We start from the raw sequence: 23,688 nt of genomic DNA, 5'->3' as shown, positions 1-23,688 counted from the left end.
CATGCTGCATTTTGGTGATAAGACAAATCCTGAATAGACAAAAGAGAGAGTGCCTATTCTTGTTGTACATACACAAAATGAACATGGATTACAAACATGTGTTTTATAAAATAATAACATGTCTCTGGTGAACTAGTTAACTATCATTGTCTGTCAGTGTTTTAAGTTTGTTTTTACTTGTGAATCTTTGTTTCAGGGGAAGACATTTGTAGTGTCGGAGAACTGCTTGCAACATGCCTTCAGTTTCCATTACAACCTCTGTGCCAGCTTGCTGCTTGCTTACCAAGGACTCTCTAGCTATTTCACTATGGTTACGAAGGATCTCCTTTGCTCTCACAGAGTGGAACTAGGTATGTTGATACTGTAGAGGTATCGGAGATTCCAAAACCCTTTCCACTATCAGCAAACACAATAAGTCCTGCTGTGTTAACGCAGTACGTGAAAAACTGCACTCAACATTGATCACCAGAAAGGGATAAGCTTAAGTCTTTCCGAAAATTATTTCCCTAGTACATCTTGTAATCTTAGAAAATTCCTCTTTTTATCACAATGCTCTTGTAACAGTCTGCAGTCAAATTGGTAAATAACACTATACTGTGCTACAGAAGTTATAGACTAATCCATTCATTAACTAAGTTTGCTGTTACAAGGCTCTGATATCAAGATTTGTATTTATTTATTTAAACAAAGCACTTGGCCCTATTCCCAAAGCTTTATCTTCAACTGGTCTTTTTTGAAGGAATAAATAAAAGTTTTGTATGCATATTCCAAACTGTTCTAATCTACTGTTAGAGACAAACAAAAGTCTAGAACAGTTTAATGAATATCAAACTTTATAATTAATAAAAAATATATATATACAAATTTAAAAAATGAGTAAGGACTATTGATTCTGTGATTTTAATATTATCACTCAAACTGATTTTTCTTTTTAATGGTGGGGAAAAGGTATTCGTTGTACTGATATTTGATACTTCACTATCCCGTAAAGCGTGCTGTTTTCCATCAGATTTTAATCCAAAACTTTATCATTTATTTATGTCTATTGTGAACAGTGTCATCATTGTTAATAATTGTCAATAACAGACATTTTGAACATGATTTAATTATTGTATCCTTGCTGCCTTCTGTTTTTTTTTGTTGTTGATTTATATTGATCTCCATTGATGTTGTTTTTTTATTTGATTGTCTTTTTTATAAATTTTTTTAATGTAAATTACCCTTCATGCTTTGGCTTGTTGCTGCACAATGACTAATCTTAAGGCAAGTTATAGGGCTAGCTTAAAAGAAAAAAGAAAATAAGTAAACGTGCCTATGTGTGCTGTCCTATAACTAGCCAAGGCCAGCATTCAAGTCCTATACGAACGAGTTCTCAGAAGACCCTATCCCCGAAGCCAGAGACGTGTCTCTATAGGTATGTTCATGACCAGCCTTTTTATGGTACCACATTTTTTTTCAAGTAATTTTCATGCTTTCACTTGTTTTTGGCAATGCATATTTTGTTTTATTTTCTTAAGCTGATTTTGTATATTTTGCAAAATTACACATTTTGCCCAGCTTAATTACAGCAGGGACACAATCTACATTTCTCCATTGTAGAATTGCTAACACTCTCTGTTGCTTGAAATTGTTTATGCCATGAAGAGTTAATTTCTTACCCAATGAACTTTTATGTGTGTTCTCTATGATTCCGTATTGCATTTTCTGATGCAATCATTATTTATTTATTTATTTATTTATTTTAATCCTTTTCATGTTTAGATGATCTAGTTCGACATATATATTAAATAATAATTACTTTAAAAGATGCAATGGAGAATCTATAATGAAGTATATTTACATTTCATTTGGCAAAAGTAGGGGAGTTATGTCTCACCAATTTACCTGATTTTTCAGAAAAACTGGATGTTGAAACTCGCCTTTCTGAACTCTGTGATCAGATTAGGGTATGTACACTAAATATATGACTAGATGTGTCTGACTCGTTTCTCTGTGAATCTCATTGTTTAAAATACTGTGTGCATTAACTGCACTGGTATGTCCTAGTTAAAAATAACACATTTGGCATGGGAACACTACACTATTGCTCTTCTTATATATGATTGACTGCACTTAATAGCCTTTGAATTAAAAGTCATGTAAACAAAGAAAAACTAAAGATTCTGACAGCTAGATATTACTGGAAATGTATATTTTCAAATTTTGAATGTTCATAAAGTCAATTACAAAAAGACATATTTTCATTTGTATGCACATTTTGTAACCCTTCCCCTCTAAGGTAAGCTATGTGAGTTTGTTTGGCATATTTTAAATGTGTATTGTAATACCTATAGGTTTTTAACTGGGCCCTGTAGACCCGTATAGATGTCTGGAAAAGATACTGAAACTGTTAAATAAACAAACGTCAAGCGCCACATAGATGTCATTGTTTTATTTTTCAGTTCTTGTGAATATGAAAATAATTGGAACTCCACAAGTGGTAAACAGAGTTTTTGTTGGATGTCCTTGACGTGTTATTGCCGGTCATGAATTAGTTATTGGGTAATTCACTTATTTACGGAGCCCATATCCTAGCAACATATTGTCTGCTTCACAGGCCCTTACGATTGTTCTGTTCAATAAACCACAAGACTTTAAAAAAATATATTTTGGAAACAGTTTGTGCCCTTGGGTATATTGGAATTTTTTGGTTGTGATGTGCCGTTCCTCTGTTTAATCATGTTACGGAAAGATTTATGTTAAACAGTGCTGATCCCTTGATTTGTAACATTAGTACCTCCTGATTTTAAAATGTTCTCTGTGTAAATAAAAATTGCAAATTGTTTGTTGATACTTTTAATGGTAAACTGAAGTGATAGAGGGTTTTACAGTGCTGGTGCAAGCACTAACATGGTTTGTATTGCCTCACAAACCATGTTAATGTGCCTTGGTAACAATAACAGGCGAGTTGCATTAATATGATTATATGTATACAATAATTTTGTCTTAAAACAGAAGGGCTTTTGAAGAATAATACACACACACACACACACACACATATATACACACACAGTACCATGAAAAAGTATTTGCCCCTGTCTAATTTTCTGCATTTTTGCATACTTTTGACACTGAATGTTATCAGCAGCAGATCTTCAACCAAAATATAATGTTAGATAAAAGGAATCCTGAGTGAACAAATAACACAAAATTTTGATACTTATTTCATTTATTTATTAAAGAAAGTTATGCAACACCCAGTGTCCCCGTGTGAAAAAGTAATCGTCCCCTTAGACTCAGTAACTGGTTACTCCACCTTTAGTAGCAATAACTGCAACCAAACGCTTCCTGTAGGTATTGATCAGGCTCTCACAGCGCCGTGGAGGAATTTTGGCCCACTCCTTCATGCAGAACTGCTTCACTCAGTGACATTTATGGCTTCAAGCATAAACTGCTTGTTTCTGCCACAACATCTAAATGGGGTTTAGGTCTGGACTTTGACTAGGCCATTCCAAAACTTTAAATTTCTTGTTCTTCAACCATTCTGATGTAGACTTGCTTGTGTGTTTCGGATCATTGTCTTGCTGCATGACCCAGCTGCTCTTCAGCTTCAACTCACAGACGGATGGCCTCACATTCTCCTGTAGAATTCTCTGATACAGAGCTGAATTCATGGTTCCTTCAATGATGCCTAGTCGTCCAGGTCCTGATGCAGCAAAGCATCCCCAAATCATGACACTACCACCACCATGCTTGACCGTTGGTATGAGGTTCTTACTGTGGAATGCAGTGTTTGGTTTACGACAGACATAAAGGGCCCCATGTTGGACAAAAAGTTCTACTTTTGGCTCATCTGTTCATAGAACATTGTTCTAGAACTCTTGAGGATCTTCCACATGCTTTTTGGGAAACATGAGACGAGCATTAATGTTCTTCTTAGTGAGCACTGGTTTCTGCCTTGCTAATCTGCCATGAATCCCATTTTTGCCCAGTGTCTTTTTGATGGTGGAGTCATGAACACTGACGAGCTGAGGCGAGAGAGGCCTGCAGATCCCTGGATGTTGTTCTAGGGTTCTTTATGACTTCCTGGACGATTTTACGCCTTGTTCTTGGAGAGATTTTGGCAGGACAGCCACTCCTGGGAAGATTCACTACTGTCCCAAACTTTCTGCATTTGGACAATATGGCTCTGTGGTTTGGTGGAGCCCCAGAGCCTTAGAAATGGCTTTGTAACAACTTCAGGAATTTGTTTTGATCGTGGCATGATGTGCCTCTAGAACCTGTGTGCTGACAACTTGACTCTAATGGTAAGGGCCAAAGTTTTTTTTTTTAAATCAGATTTATATTGGGCAGGGCTGGCCCAAATCAGGCTTGATTGTTAACCGAAGTATTCAAACAGATGACCCTAATTATTCCTTTAATTAGGTTGAGTTAACTAGGGGGGCAATAACTTTTTCCCACCTGAAGATTGCATGTTTGATTATCTTGCACATCAAACAAATGAAAGCAGCACCAATCTTTGGTGTCAGTTTTTCTCTGACTCCCTCTATATACTTCTACAACCCACAAAAAGATCTGACCAAATTCAACGTGAAAAATTTGCAAAAATGCAGAAAATCAGACAGGGGGGCAAATACTTTTTCATGGTACTGTGTGTGTGTGTGTGTGTGTGTGTGTGTGTGTGTTATATATATATATATATATATATATATATATATATATATATATATATATATATATATATATTATTATTATTTTGCTGTGAGATAAAACAATCCACCCTGAGAAATAACTGTCTAGACCGTAACAGCAGAGAGAGCCATTACTATTACTTTTGGGGTTTTGTTTATATAGAGCTGTCAGAACTCAAAACATGGGTTGAGTCTCATTACAGTGCTAAAGGATTAAAAGACTAAGACCAGGAGTCTCAATAAGCAGATGTAATTATAGCATGTGTTCTCTTTTTGTATCAGAAAGTGGAAAGCCCTGATGAGCTGGCAGAGCTGATAAACATGAACCTGGCACAACTCTGTTCTCTTCTAATGGCCCTCTGGGGACAGTTTCTTGAGGTGGTGTCTTTGCAGGAAGAAGTCACAGCCTTATTAACACAGGAGCATCACATGCTCAGAGTGAGTACAGTGTCTAATGCAGGGTAGAGGATGCCGTTTAGTGTTGCCTACTTTATGCTTCATACTTCATTGCCCCCGACAGATGCATTAATATCCATATGTGTAGCAGAATTCAGGCTCTGAGAGTGCAGTACAATCTTTTATTATTAATTCCGAAAGCTTAAACATATGTGGAATAATATATTGATGTAGCATACTTTATCCCTTAACTATTTTAAAACAATTCTCAAGGTAGAATAAACAATGATATACAATACTTACTGTGGGTTAAAAGGTAATGGTCGATTCCTGGGGCATGTATACACAGATAGAGAGATTAATTAAGAGCATTATAAGCGTTTTGTTGTTTGAGTTTGCTGCCTGCTTCCAGTGCTTCCACAAGCAGTTTTTCATTTGTATTTTATTTTTATCTTTTTTAGGTAAGAAGATTTGCAGAGGCATTCTTTTGCCTTGAGCACCCAAGGCAGGCTGCTCTTGCATATCAAGAACTACAGTAAGTTGTGTGTTTTAATAATCCATTTGACATTCCAGAGGCTAATGCTATAACTACGGTGGTCTGTCCTTTAATTGCACATACACATTCCCCTGGAGGTTGAGTACCATGAGGTACCTGTAAGGGAGTGGGCTCATCTGTGATGTAGACTCGTAACCAATGCATCATTGTGCAATGAACTTTGAGGTTTTCTTAACTGCAAGGAGTTTGTGAGTATGCTGTTGGTTATATTATTACTGTGTAATAACAGGTTTTTTTGTTTGTTTTGTTTTGTTTTGCAGTGCTCACAGCCATCTTCAGATGACTACAGCGATTAAAAACTCCACCTACTTCAGTTCTCTCCCTCCCCTACCAATTGAATGTGCTGAACTTGATGGCGATTTCAATTCACTACCTATCATCTTTGAAGACAGATACCTGGATTCAGTTACAGAAGGTTGTATTTTTAGGTGCAATATGTGGTTTTAACAAGCAGTTCTTCTGAAATTAAACATCAGTTATTTTTGTAAATATTCCTTAACATGATTATTTTTAGCATAACACAGTTCAATGCAAAAATAACCTTAATTTCAGATATAATTAGGAAATCAAAATCCCTATTGCTATAACTTTAATGTGTTTTGCATTTGTCCAAGGGGGAAAAAAGCATAATGTAGGGATTTACAACATTTTTCTGTACAGTATTGGATGAAAAGCATAACATTTCTGTAAGCAATCTTGATAAATTAGGGAGGTGTTTAGGGCATGTTTTATTTTTGGTCAATTTGCAAAGTTCAGTGTCTACTGTTGGTCATACCAAATGTAAAATTAATACCATTTTTGATTTGTCATATTTTTCCCCTTAAATATTTAGAAATGTGTAACAACATAGTGCTATGTTGAAGTAATGAACTAATGTCCATTTTGTTTGTTTTCAATTCAAGACCTTGATGGGCCTTGGCTTGGAGTTCAGAGTGCCAAAAGTTCTTCTGTCTCCAATAAACTCGAGAGGTCAGAATCAAGAGAATCAAGCGCCACTGGATTACCCAGTCCAGACCTGAAAAGGCAGCCATCAGTGGTCTCTGAAATATGGCCCAGTGAAAATGACAAACAACAAAAACCTGACAAATGTATAAATGAGGAGCCTGACAAGTCAAAACTAAAAGTAACAAAATTGAAGAAAACAATGAAAACAGACAACACTAAAAAACTAGTCAAGCAGAGTTCTACTGACTCTGTAGTTTTGATAGGTTACAAGTGTTTGAAAGGCTCAGATAAAGAAGGCAAGTCTTCGGTTAATCAACAAGAGGAGCCTGATGCTGTAATTACGGAGTTCAGTAGTGACGTAAGGACATACACTAAACAGTCATGTCAAAGCAGTGAACATCAATTTCTCCCTTCACACGTTTTGCAAACTGTTGTGGACTCTAAAATAAGTGATAATCTTGGCAGCACTTGCAGCACAAAAGGAGAACCTAATCTTTCAGATTTGGTTACACACAGTAAACCCCAGGCCGGTACTGGAGATTTAGTGGTGGAATGCATATCACTGGACATAAATGTACAATCTGAACTTTGCAGCCAGCAGACAAATCGTGTATCAGGAGTCAGGCAAATTGAAGTTAAACCAAGTAGTAGAAATCCTTATCAGGGAGAGCAAGTTACAGTTATCCTTCCGTGTCGGACTGATGACAAACAACAAAGTACAATCCCTGACATTTTACAAAATGAACCTTTTGATATGGAGTTTAAAATGCTTCCTTTAGCTTCTGAAAAGTATTCAGTATTTGAAAAATGCACTTTACCTAGTAGTACAAATGACAAACCTTTGAAAAATACATCTCTTCTGTCTAGTCCTTGTGCTAAAGAGTTCCACATAGTTATTGGTGGTGATTCCATTAAGCTGCCAGATGTCAGTGCCACCTATGCATCATCTCGACTTTCAGATTCAGGAATTGAGAGTGAGCCCAGTTCTTTTGCAATGCAACCATGTATCGATATGTCATCTGAGCCTGTTCTGGAACAGTGTTTTCAACCAAATGAAAAACCTCAGCCACCACGGCTGCTAAAACCGGAATCAAATGCAAAGAAGTTGATAGATGGTCTACGCACAGAGAGCACTAGTGCTTTCAGTGAAATACAGTCATCTCTGACATCCATAAACTCGCTGCCTTTGGACGATGAGGGTGATGAAAGTTCAAAGGTCTCTGTCATACCCGAATCTCTTCTAAGCGATAGCCAGACCCCGCAGAACTTGACTAAAGCTGACCATCTTAAATGTGTCGTTAATAGGAAATCTAGTATTGTGATCCAGCAGCAAAGTGTCATATTTTCGGAGTGCACAGTAACTAGAGTTACTTCACATCTGTGCTCTGGAGACAAAGAAGTTGTTGATGATCAGGAGGACCCATCACAAGCACACACTGCCACTTGTTCCGAACCTCAGGAAGTTGTTACTGACACAATAGTTCAGGATCCCCAAAAGGTAGCTGATTTGGACAAAACTAGCAAGGAGCATTTTATTGAGCTAAAATCAGAAATTGTACATATTGGTGAACCCAGCACTGTTGAAGGCTCAAGCAGTACTTTAGATGGTGTACAGGCCAGTCAACAGACAGAAGAAGCAAGTAAGAACCTGGAGGAGACAGCAGGTGGCCCACAAGCAGCCTGTCAGACAAGTGCGAGTACAAATAAAATGTTCACTGCCAGTAGCACAGACATAGTGAAGCAAGGGTTGGTGGAAAATTATTTTGGATCCCGGAGCAGCACAGACATCCCAGATGTAAGTCCCGTGGACAGTGCCAGAACCCTGCTCAGCCCTCTGAAGAACCAGAAGGGGGTCGAGGACCCTCAAGAGGAAGACGAAGAGCATGAGATGATTGAGAACGGGTATTACGAGGAAGGAGAGGGTGATAACTTTTTAAATGGAGCAGCAGGCACAGAATATTCCGAATGTGACGGTGTTGAGAACGATGATAAAGATCTCAGGTCGGAGCAGACCCGTACGGATTGCAACAGAGATGTCACCAGCCTGCCTGGGGTCTGGACCCCTCATTGCTTGTCCATCACATCAGGCATCAGAGACTCCCCGTGCAGCCCTAGTTGCTCAAGGAGTAAGCTGGACACTATTACAAAGCAGCCTAGCAATGCTTCTATGTGCTGGTATAAAAGTGCTACCAAATCACAAGTGATGGCGTAAGTAACTGTTTCTTCTTAATTCTTTTTGGGGAATTGTGCTTGGTCATATTGCAGATTCCCATTTTGGTTGGGACATAATTCAAGCTTTGTTAAATATCTCTGTTGTAGTGGTTTATTTCAGCTGTACTACAGTATATCATGTTTTTGTTGTTTTACTCATTCCCTGCGGCGAATTTTGTCGCCCTTTTGCTGAGTGTTCTGTTCTGCCTGCGCCGACTTTCATTGACCAAATTATGCTGTTCACTGCCTTTTGCTTTTTTATCCAATCAAAATCCTGTTGCTACAGTAAAAGTTTCCAATAATTAAAAAAAGACCAGTAGTACTCACTCACATATAGAAGTCTCATTTTTTTCATGCCATGGGACATCATATATCACAATGTTTTGATTGAATAAGTGGAGTGTAGTAGGAGAGTTGAGAAAAATTGATGCAGCGTGAAATTCAAAGGAGAACTGTGAGGTAATTTTATTTAACTGGGATAGCGATAGTGAAGGAGTTTTGTGGAGGAAGATCTGGTGAATGCATTCTTTATAGAGGAAGAAGAAATTGAAAGAGGAGCAGGGTCAGTGGAGGTTTGACAAGGAGAGAATGCAAGTGGGATGACAGGCAGAAGGGCAGAAATGACAGGGAGTGAGGAGAGTGATAGCACAGCTTGGAGACCACCCACCTAGCCAGCTGTGACAAAAGTGCTGATTTTAACACATCCAAATCAGGGGCCGACTTGTGTGTGGAGCAGTGGGGATCCATACAATTTTTTTTTTTTTTTTTTTTTAGTATGGTCACCCCCAATCTGTTAGAGTTAATAGTGAAAGAAATCAACAGATACACTGAGGCGATTCGTGCTAATAACACTTTTGGTCCCAGCTCCCGCTTTCATGATTGGAGACAGACTGATCGGAAGGAAATTGAAAGGTTTATAGGTGTTCAGATCGCTGTGGGTATTGTTGGCAAGCCACAAATATCAGATACTGGAATAGTGCCACACAGTTTTCTAAAGCAATACCTAAAAAAAGTTTTGAAATTTTCAGTTCTTGACTGCATTTTTTAAACAGCCTACAAATCAAGAGGGACCAGACGGTTTATGATCTGTTATTCAAGGTTTGCCCCCTTCTTGAAAAGCTAATAGGCATCTTTCAAAGAGAATATAGTCTGGCTATTGACAAATCAATGGTCTTTTCACGGACCAGTGTTTTTCCATCAGTTTATTTCAAGCAAGCACAATCGTTTTGGAATTAGAAATGTTGTCCTCACTGTTGCTGTCATGAATTACACCTACACGTTAGATGTCTATACTGGAGGAGCATATTCTTATGACAAAGATGTAGGGATTGGTCATAGTGTGGTAAAGCAGCTTTTAACAAATGCAAACCTGCAGGGAAAAGGACACATTGTGTATACACAGAAAATGTTTACACCTCATCCGTGCTGTTTGACGAGCTGTATGAAAAGAACACAGGCCCTTGTGGCAGGGAGCAGGGAGATCCACCGCTGTTTGTACAGAAGGAACCCCTTTTGGCAACTTGTTTTAAAGAGACAGGCACAGTAAGTCTTGTTTCCACCATTCACGATGCATCCATAATAACAAAACGCATTCTCAGCAAGGAACCGGAGGGGTACAGAGTAATTGAGAACGCATTGTGTGGAAGACTACAACAGGTTTATCAGAGGAGGGGACAGAGCAGACCAGCTGTATCACCACGTAAAGGAGGTTGCAGTTGTAACTGCTTTCTTTTAAAAAAAAATAAAAATAAGTCACAGAGAGAATAGTGCAAGGGCTCATGGGGAAAGATACCAGAGATATAGTGCCTGCCCCAGTGATGGAAATGCCAGGAGTGCCAGCAATGGGGAGATATTGTTGGGGAAGTTTGTCAAGTCAAAGCCTGACTGCAAAGTGCTCCAACAGAAAAAGAGGCTTTACAGAAAAGGCAGAAAGCAGACAGCATTTTACTGCAAAACGTGCCCAGATAAACCAGCACTGTGCCCCACATCCTGCTTTGAAGTCTACCACGCCAAATATTTCCAAACAGTAAAGTAAGTTACTGGCAGTAATAATAAATATAGCTATCATTAAACTATAATACTGTATATTAATATAGTTTATTATAAACTTCATTTTTAGAATCTCTGAGTAGTAGAATAAAATATTGTAGATATTAATATTACAGCTGTGCAGCAGTATATGGATATTGTAGCTATTTATTAATAGTGCAATTATAAATACATAACAAAACCAAAATAAGTAATTGTAAATGTGTCTAACTTGAGAACTAAGTAAGTGGCATTGCGTAACATTATTTTAACACGGAGAGATCAGCAAAGGCAGTGATGGCACGTTTTTAAAGGTAAGACTGTCTTTAGAATGTTGGCATCCATCTTGAATAGGCAGGCAGGGAGCACCAGGTTACATGCCAGCAAGGCAGGGAATGAGTTGTCATTTTTTGCCCTGCATGCCATGTGCTCACAAACAACATGTGAACGCAGTAATAGAGTATCGGCATCGGTGTTTACACAAGTTTTTTGCTACTTTGTTACATTTCTTTTTATTCATATTTTGGTAAAATTTAAATTTTTAATATTAACATATCACATCCAAATCATGGGAGTGTGAAATGTGATTATTCTAAAACAAAAATGAAATGAGCTGAGCTTGCTCATCACACAGATTTGCTGCGTAACAGTAGCAGTTAATTAGACTCCTGCCCGAAGTCTATTCTCAGGTGTCATTTACACAACACATTTGAGTTACAGTAACTCCCTCCCAGTACGCAACATACTAATGCTAGCTAAGATTTTAAATAAATAAATAAATAAGAATGTGCTTTTACCTAAATTACTAAAAATGTTTAATGAAACAAAAAAAAAACGTCTCTCAAAACAAGGCATATTTTACATTATTCCAATAAACAAAGAAATGTTTATTTTAAAACAGTGCTGTGTCTAAAATATCCTTTTTACAACCCACAATAATACACAGTGAAACTACCGATTGTAACCTTATTTCTTGCTGTAGTTTTGTCCAGGCTAAAGAAGATTTAAAGCTGCTGAAACTGCCAGGCTTTGTGTATAGTGATGTTCCTAATCTGGCATCAAACATCCCTTATTTTAGTATGGAGGAAGATGAAAGCTCAGAAGAGGGCATTCATCTGATAGTCTGTGTTCATGGTCTTGATGGTGAGTGGCTGTAATAACTGTATCTTCAGTAGATATATGTATGGCTGTGTTTTCTGCCCATCATATGCCCTTTCCCAATCTGGTAAACTCCCCTTAACCTATACTTAACAAATAGTAGCTGTTCAGTTGTCTTCTGTGCTTTACCCATTTAATGTGTTATGTACTGGCTTAATAGTTGCAAGATATCCAACTTCCTTTACCCAGGATGTTTGTCAGTTTGAATTATGGAATAATGAACACGCTTGCTGGTTTCAATAGCTATGATTTGTTTCTCTAGGTAACAGTGCTGATCTTCGGCTCGTGAAGACTTACCTGGAGTTGGAACTGCCAGGATCTCGTATTGATTTCCTCATGTCTGAGAGAAACCAGGTAAAATCAAGTCACGGTACAGATGTGTGTATTTTAATTTCATGTTCAGGGATTGCGGCCTCTACCATGACATCTTTGTTTTGTTTTTTTTCCCCTACCATGGTTTTTAATAGTAAACAGTTTCACTGGCATGTTTTCTAGCCACTGTCCATATCAATGACACAGATCTTTTTCACATATCTGTTTTACTTTGTGTTTGCAAACTGTTCCATCAGAGATGTCCATTCCACTTAAATTAAATTAAATTAAACACATTGCTTAAGAAAAATGTACAAGGCACCTAACTTAAATCCTTAGATGCTAGGATTATACCATTAAAAATGCCTCTGTGTAACCGAGTTGTAAATTCAGCTTTGTAGTTCCAGGGTTAATTTTTCTGACCGGGATCTTTGACAATTTGCTCACTCGTGCACAAGTAGGCTGGTAGGAGCAAAGGTTAGCAGACCGTGAGAATACAAACAGTCGTTACTCTACAGTACAGTATATCACAGACACACAGAGCTCCTCCTTCCATTTACATGCATTCTTCAGATGCTTCAGGCAGCAGAGAGAGATCTCATGAGTATTGAAGAAAATCGGTCTGCACAGCCACCTGCAGGACTGTGATGAAAAAGACCCACTTAACACAATTTTTTAAATAATTGTCCTTCAGCTGACCTAAAAGGCTTTTCACAGGGCAGCACAATATTTTTTTGGCTTTCGTGAAATCTCTGCGTGTGATAACAAAACAAACAGGTCAGTAACATGCATCTATTGTCCCCCAGATATCCTCAGGTTTTCAAAGTATGTAAATATGTAAGTGTGAGGTGGAGTTGGGAGCTTCAACACTTCAGGTCGTGTTTTTTATAAACAATGAGTATATCTGAAATCGATGTAAGTAGAATGCATTTACTTGGTTTAAGATACAGCACCATGTTGTACAATTTGAATCCTAAAGGTTTAAACCCCAAATACAGACCTATCTTAGGGTCTAATGTATCTGCTTGCCATATAAGGTGATCGCAGTTTTCTTCACAAACCTAATAAAATATGTTTTTCAAAAAACATTCTTTTCTAATCGAACCCAGATCCAGAACGAAGTTGGCGACGGTTGCTACATGATGTAATTGCTCGTGCTAAGAGTCTTGACAAGGTGTCAGCTGGCATTCGTTCATTTTTTATTTTGATTGTTCATCATTGTCCAGTGATTATATCGACAACACAGGATTACATGGCATTCTATTATTTCTATAATAATGTAATATTATTGATATAATGTTTCAAATCTGGTGAGATGTATTCAGATGGACGCTCAAAAATAAAGCGTTCAACTTTATTATTACCTTGCCAAAAAAGGAAGCTGTCTTGGTCATGGGATTAGAGATCGGCCACTGAATCTTCTGGAACGACAATTTTGAGTGTGTTATAAACCAATGCAGTGCTTTAAAAAATACTTGCATTGCACATTTTGACAAAGTGCAGTGCACCATCTTGTTGTAACTCTAACCCTACCCACCCCCTCCCGAATGTTTCTAAAATGACAGCCCTGAATCAGATGCATCACTTTTTCCCATAAAAATATAAAAATTAATAAATCCTACAGTACAGTATTGATTAACCAAATTAGAATATATGCCTGTAGAAAGAACACTTTTTTTTTTTTTTTTTTAAGTCTTTGGTGTTTGTAAGCTAGAAGGCGGCCCCCTAGTGGTTGTTTTGTTGTCTTTTTAAACTGGTTTGTTATACCAGTGTCAATACACAATTTGAAATAAATATTTTTTTTATTTACTTTGCCTATTTAAAATCTTAAGACCTTCCTTGGTCAGACAAAACAAACTGGCATTTTTTTTTTTACATGGACAACAGCCTATAATGGAATATGCTGAGAACACTGGTTGTGTTTCCCTTCTGATCGAAGCATTCATAATTTAAATGCACATCTGTTTTAGACCTTTGAATATGAAAATACTTTTATCTCTGTAGAATGACACCTTCTCTGATTTTGACTCCATGACTGATCGTCTCTTGGATGAAATAATCCAGTATATTCAAATATACAGTCTCACTATTTCTAAAATAAGGTAAGCTTTAGTTATAAGATAAACTCACAGTCCATTCCAGGACTGGCTAAAACCTTTTAAAAATGATATCTCGATAAAAATAAGATATCAGAGCTGGATTTTTGTTCTTCTACAGTGGGAAGGTGCCTACGTTTTCGATACCACTGCCATAATTACTGGTTTGGATCGGAGATCTGTGTTAACACATGCTCAAAATCAAGCAACTCATTTTATATGATAAATATTGTTAATGTATCATTTGCTTGTATTAAACGTATTGTGGATTTCATCCTGTTTTGAGTTGCAGTTATACTGCGTTCTGAAATTCTGGTTCTTTAGCTCCCTTGCAAGCTTACCAAGCTTTTACAAAACTAGCACATTAAAAACCTAATCTTTACTACTAATAATGCATTGTCTTTCAACAGCTTTATAGGACACTCCTTGGGAAATGTAATAATCCGCTCAGTCGTCGCTAGACCCAGGTTTAAATGTTACCTCAACAAGCTGCACACATTCCTCTCTTTATCTGGGCCACATCTGGGGACTCTTTATAACAGCAGTGCCCTAGTTAACACAGGTAAGCAGCACCTTGCATAATCTTTCAATTATTTCTAATTGTTAGGAATTATGCTGCTAAAACACTTTGCATCTCATAAGTTTGATATATAATAAAAGCTTATTTACTTACAGAAACTTAACAAAAAGCTACTGGGTAAACAGATCTATTGTAACGATCCATATGTTGTTGTTTAGTAGGAAAGCAAATGGTGCTTTGAGACTGCCATCTGATCCTTCATTTTGTTGTTCTTTCCAGGGTTGTGGTTTATGCAAAAGTGGAAGAAGTCTGGTTCTTTGTTGCAGCTGACATGTCGAGATCACTCTGACCCTCGCCAAACATTTCTTTACAAGCTGAGTAAAAAAGCAGGCAAGTGCAAACTCCTATGCTGTAATAAGGGAATACTTATCTGGGAATGGAATGCAATGGGGACAAAACACACAAGGATGAAACAAAAGGGGACTTTGTATCCCCTATATATATATATATATATATATATATATATATATATATATATATATATATATATATATATTATATATATAGTATATGTATAAATGTATTTTTTTCCAGATTCTGAAGATCTTATATTATATATATATATATTATATATTATATATATATATATATATATATATATATATATATATATATATATAAGCTTCGACGCTACAACTCAAGTTGTCACGTGATTTAAATCAGTGTGACTAGATATTAACATGCGTTTTTTTTTTAAATGTACCACAAAGAGAAGAGTAAATGATATGATTATACCTGTAAATGTGTTTTTTTTTTTTTTTTTTACTCAGTTAATATTTTGATTACATTTTTACCAGTTTCAAAACGCTTGAGATGATGGTATTTCTGAAATGGTTGTTTTTTAAAAAGATAAAATAAAATAAAAACCATCAAGTATGAGTATTGTGGTTTTTATTTATGTTTACAGGAGTATTTATACTTCTAAATAATGCAGAAAAATTGTGCTTCACTTGTTAATAATAATAACTATGAATATTATTATTATTATTATTATTATGTTTAATAAAGAAATAGTCCAATTCCAGCTGAGTACAAATAGTGATGTCCTCACAACCATGCAAAATTGAACAAAAATATGTGTATATGTAAAACTAGAAATGACAGTCATGACCCGATTCATGGGTAATTGAGGTTCTCCATTTCAAATGCAGTGGATTTAAAGTAGTTTGTGGAACTACAATCTGCTCCTTTTAAATGTATTGCTTATGTCACTTCCATACCTTTTTCTTTTTGTTCAGGGCTTCAGTTCTTTAAAAATGTCGTCCTGGTGGGTTCACTGCAGGACCGCTACGTTCCCTATCATTCTGCTCGGATTGAAATGTGTAAAACAGCCTTAAAAGATAAGCAGTCAGGTGAGAATTACAACTTTCCATTACAGGATATGTAATTAAATATACATAATTACAAATTTAAAAGTAAAACTTGCCAGGGGATTGCTTTCTGGTACGTATAAAGCAAACAAACATGAATTTGACAGGGAATTTATATATTTGTTGGTTAAGCAGTTGGAGAGGCAGCTTTAGAAAACCTACCACATTGAGGCAGCAGAACCTAGCAGTAGGAATGCCTAGCCAACATGCACAAGGAAATTAATTTATGTATGTGCATAGGTATGTCTGTGCCCAATTGCTTAATGTTAATTAAATAAATGAATAACAAATTAATAAAAATGCACTTAACTAATATGCTAAAAATTGCTAACATTAAAATCAGTAACCCTATAGTAGAGAAAGAAAATACAAATTCTAAAGAAAAATCTGAAATTGTAAGTCTCCACGGCCTATGCTTAGAGATAAAAGAAAAGGAAAAAAAAACACCCAGAAACCGATCACTGCTCTATAATGTATTTGCAATAACAGTGAGCGTGCTCTTTAAGCAATAAATATCCACCTTGCTACTATTGGCACACTGAATTCTGAAGACAATACTTCTTAGTCATGCTGTCACTACTGATGTACAGCATCTGTTCCCCATAGAATGAACAGAGGATCAATGGATGAGAGTAACATAAGGTATCAGAAAATGAGTACAGTACTTATAAATTCATAAATTAATCAATTTTACCAGTAATGAACATTTTGAAATAATTAAACAATTAAATCCATGGCTTGGAGAAATGAAAAATAATTTAATATTATTAAAAAAAAAAAATATATATATATATATATATATAGTATATATATTATCATATATATATATATATATATATATATATATATATATAAATTATTGAACCTGATTTATAGGACAGTAGTGATGTAATTAAAGTAATTAGTTTCAATTAAATAATTTAAAGGGTGTATAATTAAAAGGATAAGTGTAGTCAAGGCTCATTTTCCAACATAAAGCTAAAGAGGCCAAAATAAAACTAAAGTTACCAGGGGTACTTTTCTATAAAGCCTTTCAGCATTGTATTTTAAATGTGTGATTCTTTTTTTTTTTTTTAGGACCGGTGTATGCCGAGATGATCGAGAACTTGCTTTTGCCAGTTCTTCAGAACAAGGAATGTAATCTGGTGCGATATAATGTGATCCATGCCTTGCCCAACACAGCCAACTCACTCATAGGAAGAGCCGCACATATTGCTGTTCTGGACTCGGAAATATTTCTAGAGAAATTCTTTCTGGTCGCAGGCCTTAAATATTTTCAGTAGGTGGGCATTTTGTAGGAAGAAAAAAATAATAATTACCTCATGCAAAAGAAACACAAAATGGGTGATATTATTGTCTTTTGATTCATTTTGAGTTTTAAAAGGTATTTATACTTTTTATAGGGAGGATAAATATATAATTGTTTCTATATTGTCATCATGTTTGTAGTTTATTTGTGATTGAGCAAAACCTTTTTTTTAAAACTTGTATTGCTTTTTATTTTCTAGCAACCATTTTATTATGTACATAATGCTGACATTTAAAGTACTTTGCAGTTATTAATGTGACTTAACGGAAATATTTCTTTGACAAAACGGACCTTTTTCTTTAACTAACATGAAGCAGTCAGAAAATGTTTAACTGGAAAATGTAACTGCTGGGGGAAATATTTATTTTATGAGCTGACCAAGTTATTATTCATTCATCTTTATTATCACTACTTCATTAGACTTAAAGGAATTCATTTTATACTCTGTGTGTGTATCAAATTGTATCATACCTGTGGGAAAAGATTTTTGTATTGGAAAGAGAGGACAGTCGTTTTGCTATGTAAATTTATTACTGTGTTAAAGTTTTTTCGGAGAATTTCAGTATGTTATCATACAAGAGATTTTGAACGTAGTTCAAAACAAAGTTGCCTTGATGATGAATTTAGTTTTCTATAGTTCTCACTTCCATTGCAGTTTAATATTTACCCAGCCTTAACAACGATGAAAAGCACAGAGCAAAAAACTGTTTTGTTTTGTTTTTTAATATAAGTGTTTTATTAACTGAATATGGGCAGTGGGATCAAACTTTTTTTGAAAACATGCTTTTCATAATTGATGGGGAATGCCATTTTTTAGCAAACTAATTATATTTAGGTCCCAGCGTGTGTAATGTAAGTTTAATGGTTTTTAACAAATTATTTCCCATTTCGTATTTATTTTTAGTGTTTCAACATTGAATGACAAAGGCAGTTTATAAAATGTGTGGTTTTAAAATTAATATTTTTGTTCTAATAGGATATTGATGCATGTTGTAATTAAATGTGCCATGAAATAAATTCAGGTGTACATTTTTTTTTTCTTTCTTAAATACACACCTAAAACACACTTAAGCAAATCTTGAATATGCAGCATAGAAGATTACTCAGGAATTCCCACGTTAACTTATTTAGTTCATTGAAATAAGAGACACATACTCATAGTAGATATTGCAAGCAGATTCTAGGAAGTGTTGAGAAACTAGCTGGTAGAAAATACACAAATATTTATAGGTACATTTTATCCCAAAATATACCTGGTGTATATCTGATCAATGGACTTGTGACAAGAGTGAGCTACTTTAAATTAGGAAATAATTACTCCTATTAACAAGATTCTTCTGTAGTATTCACTTTCATTCAAAGTTGTCCCCATTAAGTACATGAGCAGAGGGTTGACTGAAACAATTAAGTGTGCTCTTTCGACGCTAGCGCCCTTCCTCTGTTGCTCCGAGTGCCTCTGGTTTCATATGGCTAATGTACGCAAATGATATGCTAAGAGTATCATGTGTCCCACAGTGCTACACTGATCAACTGTTACCACCAGAATCAATCATGGCAGCTCGCACAGAGGAGCAACCAGTTCTGAGTCTCACACTTGTAATTAAGCATTTCATGAAGACATTTCTTGTCGCCACCATCATACTAAGAATATCCATCATCTTTCTTTTCTTTCTCTATTGAATAGTCTTCCAAATAATGATTCTCAGTCTGGTATCATTTGAACCCCTATCTAACTCGCTAGCTAGAACACGGAATGCTATGTGATAGAAGTAGGTAAATGTTTTCATTGGCACAATTGCACAATATTGATAACAAATGTAAACAAACACAACAAACTTCCTGGTTTGTCATTACTACGATGCATTGTGGGAGATTTCTTTGCAATAAGACTGGTACGCTTCAGTTCGCCAATATGAAATCAGTTCAGTTCATCGAATATACTGAATTGCGGCTCTAACGCGTACTTAATTTCAATTCAGTTCAGCACATCGCTGGAGCATCACTTTGAAAAAGGGGTAATGTGTTTTAGTATCCTCTAGAGGGCAACATCAGTTACTTTGGGTTTGTTACAATTGAGAACATTTTTAAAACGCAGCTTGGGACTATCTTGATCTCCTTAGTTAGTTGCAGTTCGTATTAACTTGAATACTAGTTCAGTACTATCCTCCGTACTAACCACAGGATCATCCCCAGTTAGTACATTCCTTTTAGTTCGTTGCAATTGACCCAGTGGCTCCAGTTTTCAACACCGCCTTAAAACAATCAATCAGTAATTTGTCATCTGACCTTAAATTTAGATGTATTAACTTTAATGCTACCACTCTGCTTTGCTCTTTGCTCTTGCCTACCGCTCTCTTCCCCACACTGCACCCTCCTACCTGCAACCCCTCATGACTCCCTACACCTCCTCTTGTCCTCTATAATTCTCTAGGTCAAGATTAATAGTGGATATTCTACTTGAAAAACAAGTTATCTATAAGATAATTTGATGAAGTGGCTTCATATTTGCAGTTATTTAAATACTATATTAAATGTGTTGGTGTCTTTGATCTAACATGACTGTTGTATTGAGGGCTTTTTGGTTTCTGGGGAACACTGAATACATTATTTTTTGGTACACAGCAATGTGTTACGCTTGACTACCAGTGTTTTAATATTGTAGTGTAACAGCTTTTCAGGAAACATAACTAGAACAGGCAAGAACAGACGAGACTAGACAAGGTAGCTTCGGGGAGAGTAGCAAATATTTTATTAAGCAGACATAAATCTCGACAATTGTGCATGCGATACCAACACCGTACATTCTGCTTACACACTCAGCCCCAAGGATCTTGCAGGCTCCCTTAGCCTACAGCCCGCCAACAAAGTTATTTTAGTCCAAATGCATCCCTTGAATCCTTTAAATCCCATAACGGGGTCACCGCCGGTGCATAAGTGCACCAATGATGGTCTATGGGGGCCCTTTCGTGGCAACCCATGCAGACTCAAGCTCCCGAGTGCCACCCAGGAGTGATTGCAACCAGAAATGTTGCACTGCCTCCCTGCTTCTGCTTCCTTGGGTTTGCTGGTGCATGCCATCTGAATGGAGATGAGCACCCTCTACCTTTATATATATATATATATATATATATATATATATATATATATATATATATATATATATATATATAGTAGTCTTTTCTTATGTTTTCTCCTATTTCCCTATGCATTTTATAATTTGGAATATTTTATACTCATGGAAACTACAAGATCCAAAATGTAAAATGACCTATATGGTAACAGTATCCTGGGAAACAGTCTGCATGCTTTTAGGAAAGGGAGATAGTGTTTAACTAACATGCTTGATTTTTTTTGAGGATGCAACATCAACAATGGATAACTGCAAAGCAAACAACATGGTTTATTTAGATTTCCAGAAAGCTTTTGACAAAGTCCCGCATAAAAGATTAATTCTCAAACTGAATACAATGGGGATTAAAGGGAATGCATGCACATGGATTAGGGAGTGGTTAACATGTAGAAAACAGAAAGTACTAATTAGAGGAGAAAACTCAAAATGGAGTGAGGTAACCAGTGGAGAACCACAGGGATCAGTATTAGGCCCTCTGCTCTTCCTAATCTACATTAATGACTTTGATTCTGGTATAGTAAGCAAACTTGTTAAATTTGCAGATAACACAGAAATAGCAGGAGTGGTAAACACCATTGCAGTAGCAATGGTCATTCAAAATGATCTAAACAGCATTCATAACTGGGCAGACACATGGCAAATTACATTTAATAGAGAAAAGTGTATTGTACTGCACACAGGCAATAAAAATGTGCATTATAAATACAACGACAATGTGGGAAAGCAATAAAAAGGCAAACAAAATGCTCTGATATATAGTGAAAAGTGTTGAAATTAAATCAAGGGAAGTAATACTAAAACTTAACAATGCATTAATAAGACCTCATCGAGAATACTGTGTCCAGTTCTGGTCACCTTGCTACAAAACGGATATTGCTGATGAAAAAAGAGTGCAAAGATATTTTGGGTTTAAAAGGCATGTCATATGCAGACAAGCTAAATTAATTGACTCTATTCTGTCTTGAACAAAGAAGACCTCGCGGCAATCTGATTCAAGCACTCAAAATTCTAAAAGGTATTGACCCAAGGGACTTTTTCGACCTGAAAAAAAAAACAAGGACAAGGGGTCACAAATGGAGATTAGATAAAGGGGCATTCAGAACAGAAAATAGAAGGCCCATTTTTACATAGAGAATTGTGGGAGTCTGAAACCAACTCCCCAGTAATGTTGTTGAAGCTGATGCCCTGGGATCCTTCAAGAAGCTGCTTGATGGCATTCTGGGGTCAGTAAGCTACTAACAACCAAACGAGCAAGATGGGCTGAATGGCCTCCTCTCGTTAGTAAACTTTCATATGTTCTTATAAATACACATTTCTCTTTCTACCCCTTCTAACTTCAAAATATAATTTACTGTTGCTACTTCAATTTCTATTTCACTTAACTTTCTGTTTAATGTTTCTTTGCTGAATATACTTATTGCATTTCATGAATATATGTTTCACTGTAATGATTAAACATGAACCGGAAGGAGAAACCTGTGTTATTGCAAGTGTTTTGTTTGTTTCTTGTCCTGTCTAAAAATACTGTTTGTTATTATTTAGACGGCTGAAACACGATCCGTAGCTGTCACTAAAGGCCAGCACTAAACCTGGGCAACACTTCACCTTGTGTTTCTGTTATGTGTGGGTGTAAAAGATCGGGACTGTTTATTATTTCGCGACCAACCCGCGGATTATAGTAAAGCAATACATGCCGCTGTATTGCTTATCATTCTTATTATTTACTGCTGTTTCGCCATCAGGCAATTGGATTATAAAATAAAACACCATTGGACCTGGATTTTAATTGTCTGTGTTTATTGATCACCTGCACCTGCACACTGTAAACCACTTTGCCACAAGGATGTTATTATGTCACTTTCTTTATTCAGAATTGCTTTTTTTTTTTTGCTTCAAAATCCACAATTCAATTTCCAAAGACACTTGAGTGACATGGAATCCAGGCTATCAGAATATATTTTTTTTTTACCATTTTTATAGCTAGTATGTAATTTCTGAATATTTTTATATATAATATATATCCTATCTCCTGTTTCCGATTCTAATGCCTGGATCGAGTTTAGAGAATCTGTAAGAATCAAAATATCCTTTTCTTTAAATAATTCCTCTATTTTGTCTATGGCCATACTGATAAATGGTTTGATAATCTTCCCCTTTTACATATTTCAAATGTGTTTATATAATAAGCATATCTTGTTTTCCCAGATTTAGGGCCTTTTGATCCATCTGTGTATATCTGTAACATCTCTTCCTTATGTTTTAACATATCTTTGTCCTTTTATCTTAGTTTCCATGTTAATTCCTAATTATTATGGTTAACAGTTAACATATTTTTTATGGCATCCATTTTTTTCACATCCATTTCTATTTTCGATTCTTTTTATTTCTTCAATCTTAATCTTTTGCCCAATGTGTCACATGAAATGCAATTTGTCATATGAAATGCAAATGTTCCACCAGCTTTTTCCCATTTTCATATTCATACCATATTTGTCCCAATACTCCCCCCTCACTGGATGTTCTTCACTAAGATTGAATCTTATTCCAAAACCTTGTATTAAGTAATGTTCTCCTTAATGTTAGTGGCATCTCTCCTATCACTACTTGCAAAGCCTCAACTGGTGACGATCTCATTGTTCCTGTACACATTCTTAAAGCCTGTGCTCAATTGCTTCTAAACGCTTTCATTGACTCTTACTTACTGCCTCTATAACTGGGCTCCCATAATCTATTACACTTCTTATGTACCTTTATATATCAGAAAAAGTCTCTTTTGATCTGCTCCCCATCTGGTACCTGCTATTGCTTTCAGCAAATGTAATCTTCCTTCACACGTCTGTTATAATTTTGATATGTTTATGCCACATCATTTTTTTTTTATCTAAATAAATCCCCAAATATCTGGCCTCATTCTATTCTTTAATTGT

At 36.0% G+C, this 23,688-nt stretch overlaps 1 protein-coding gene across 2 annotated transcripts in view; it reads left to right on the top strand.

The window, feature by feature from the left end:
- Nucleotides 1–18,639, top strand: part of LOC121315737 (protein FAM135A-like) — a 39,096-nt gene extending 20,457 nt beyond the window's left edge. For both annotated transcript variants that reach the window (XM_041250102.1, XM_041250101.1), the window contains 14 exons: nt 197–350; nt 1,337–1,414; nt 1,897–1,946; nt 4,953–5,108; nt 5,528–5,601; nt 5,883–6,037; nt 6,525–8,775; nt 11,789–11,949; nt 12,227–12,318; nt 14,281–14,378; nt 14,783–14,934; nt 15,172–15,282; nt 16,191–16,304; nt 17,400–18,639. In XM_041250102.1, the coding sequence (XP_041106036.1) occupies nt 197–350; nt 1,337–1,414; nt 1,897–1,946; nt 4,953–5,108; nt 5,528–5,601; nt 5,883–6,037; nt 6,525–8,775; nt 11,789–11,949; nt 12,227–12,318; nt 14,281–14,378; nt 14,783–14,934; nt 15,172–15,282; nt 16,191–16,304; nt 17,400–17,605 (3,852 nt within the window). In that variant the 3' untranslated portion in view covers nt 17,606–18,639. The remainder of the gene's footprint in view (nt 1–196; nt 351–1,336; nt 1,415–1,896; nt 1,947–4,952; nt 5,109–5,527; nt 5,602–5,882; nt 6,038–6,524; nt 8,776–11,788; nt 11,950–12,226; nt 12,319–14,280; nt 14,379–14,782; nt 14,935–15,171; nt 15,283–16,190; nt 16,305–17,399) is intronic.
- Nucleotides 18,640–23,688: the final 5,049 nt, after the last annotated feature.

Source organism: Polyodon spathula, chromosome 5 (genome assembly GCF_017654505.1).
Source record: "Polyodon spathula isolate WHYD16114869_AA chromosome 5, ASM1765450v1, whole genome shotgun sequence".
NCBI classification, from domain to species: domain Eukaryota; kingdom Metazoa; phylum Chordata; class Actinopteri; order Acipenseriformes; family Polyodontidae; genus Polyodon; species Polyodon spathula.
The sequence above is the reverse complement of the archived record's forward strand: the minus strand, read 5'-3'. Positions and strand labels throughout refer to the sequence as shown.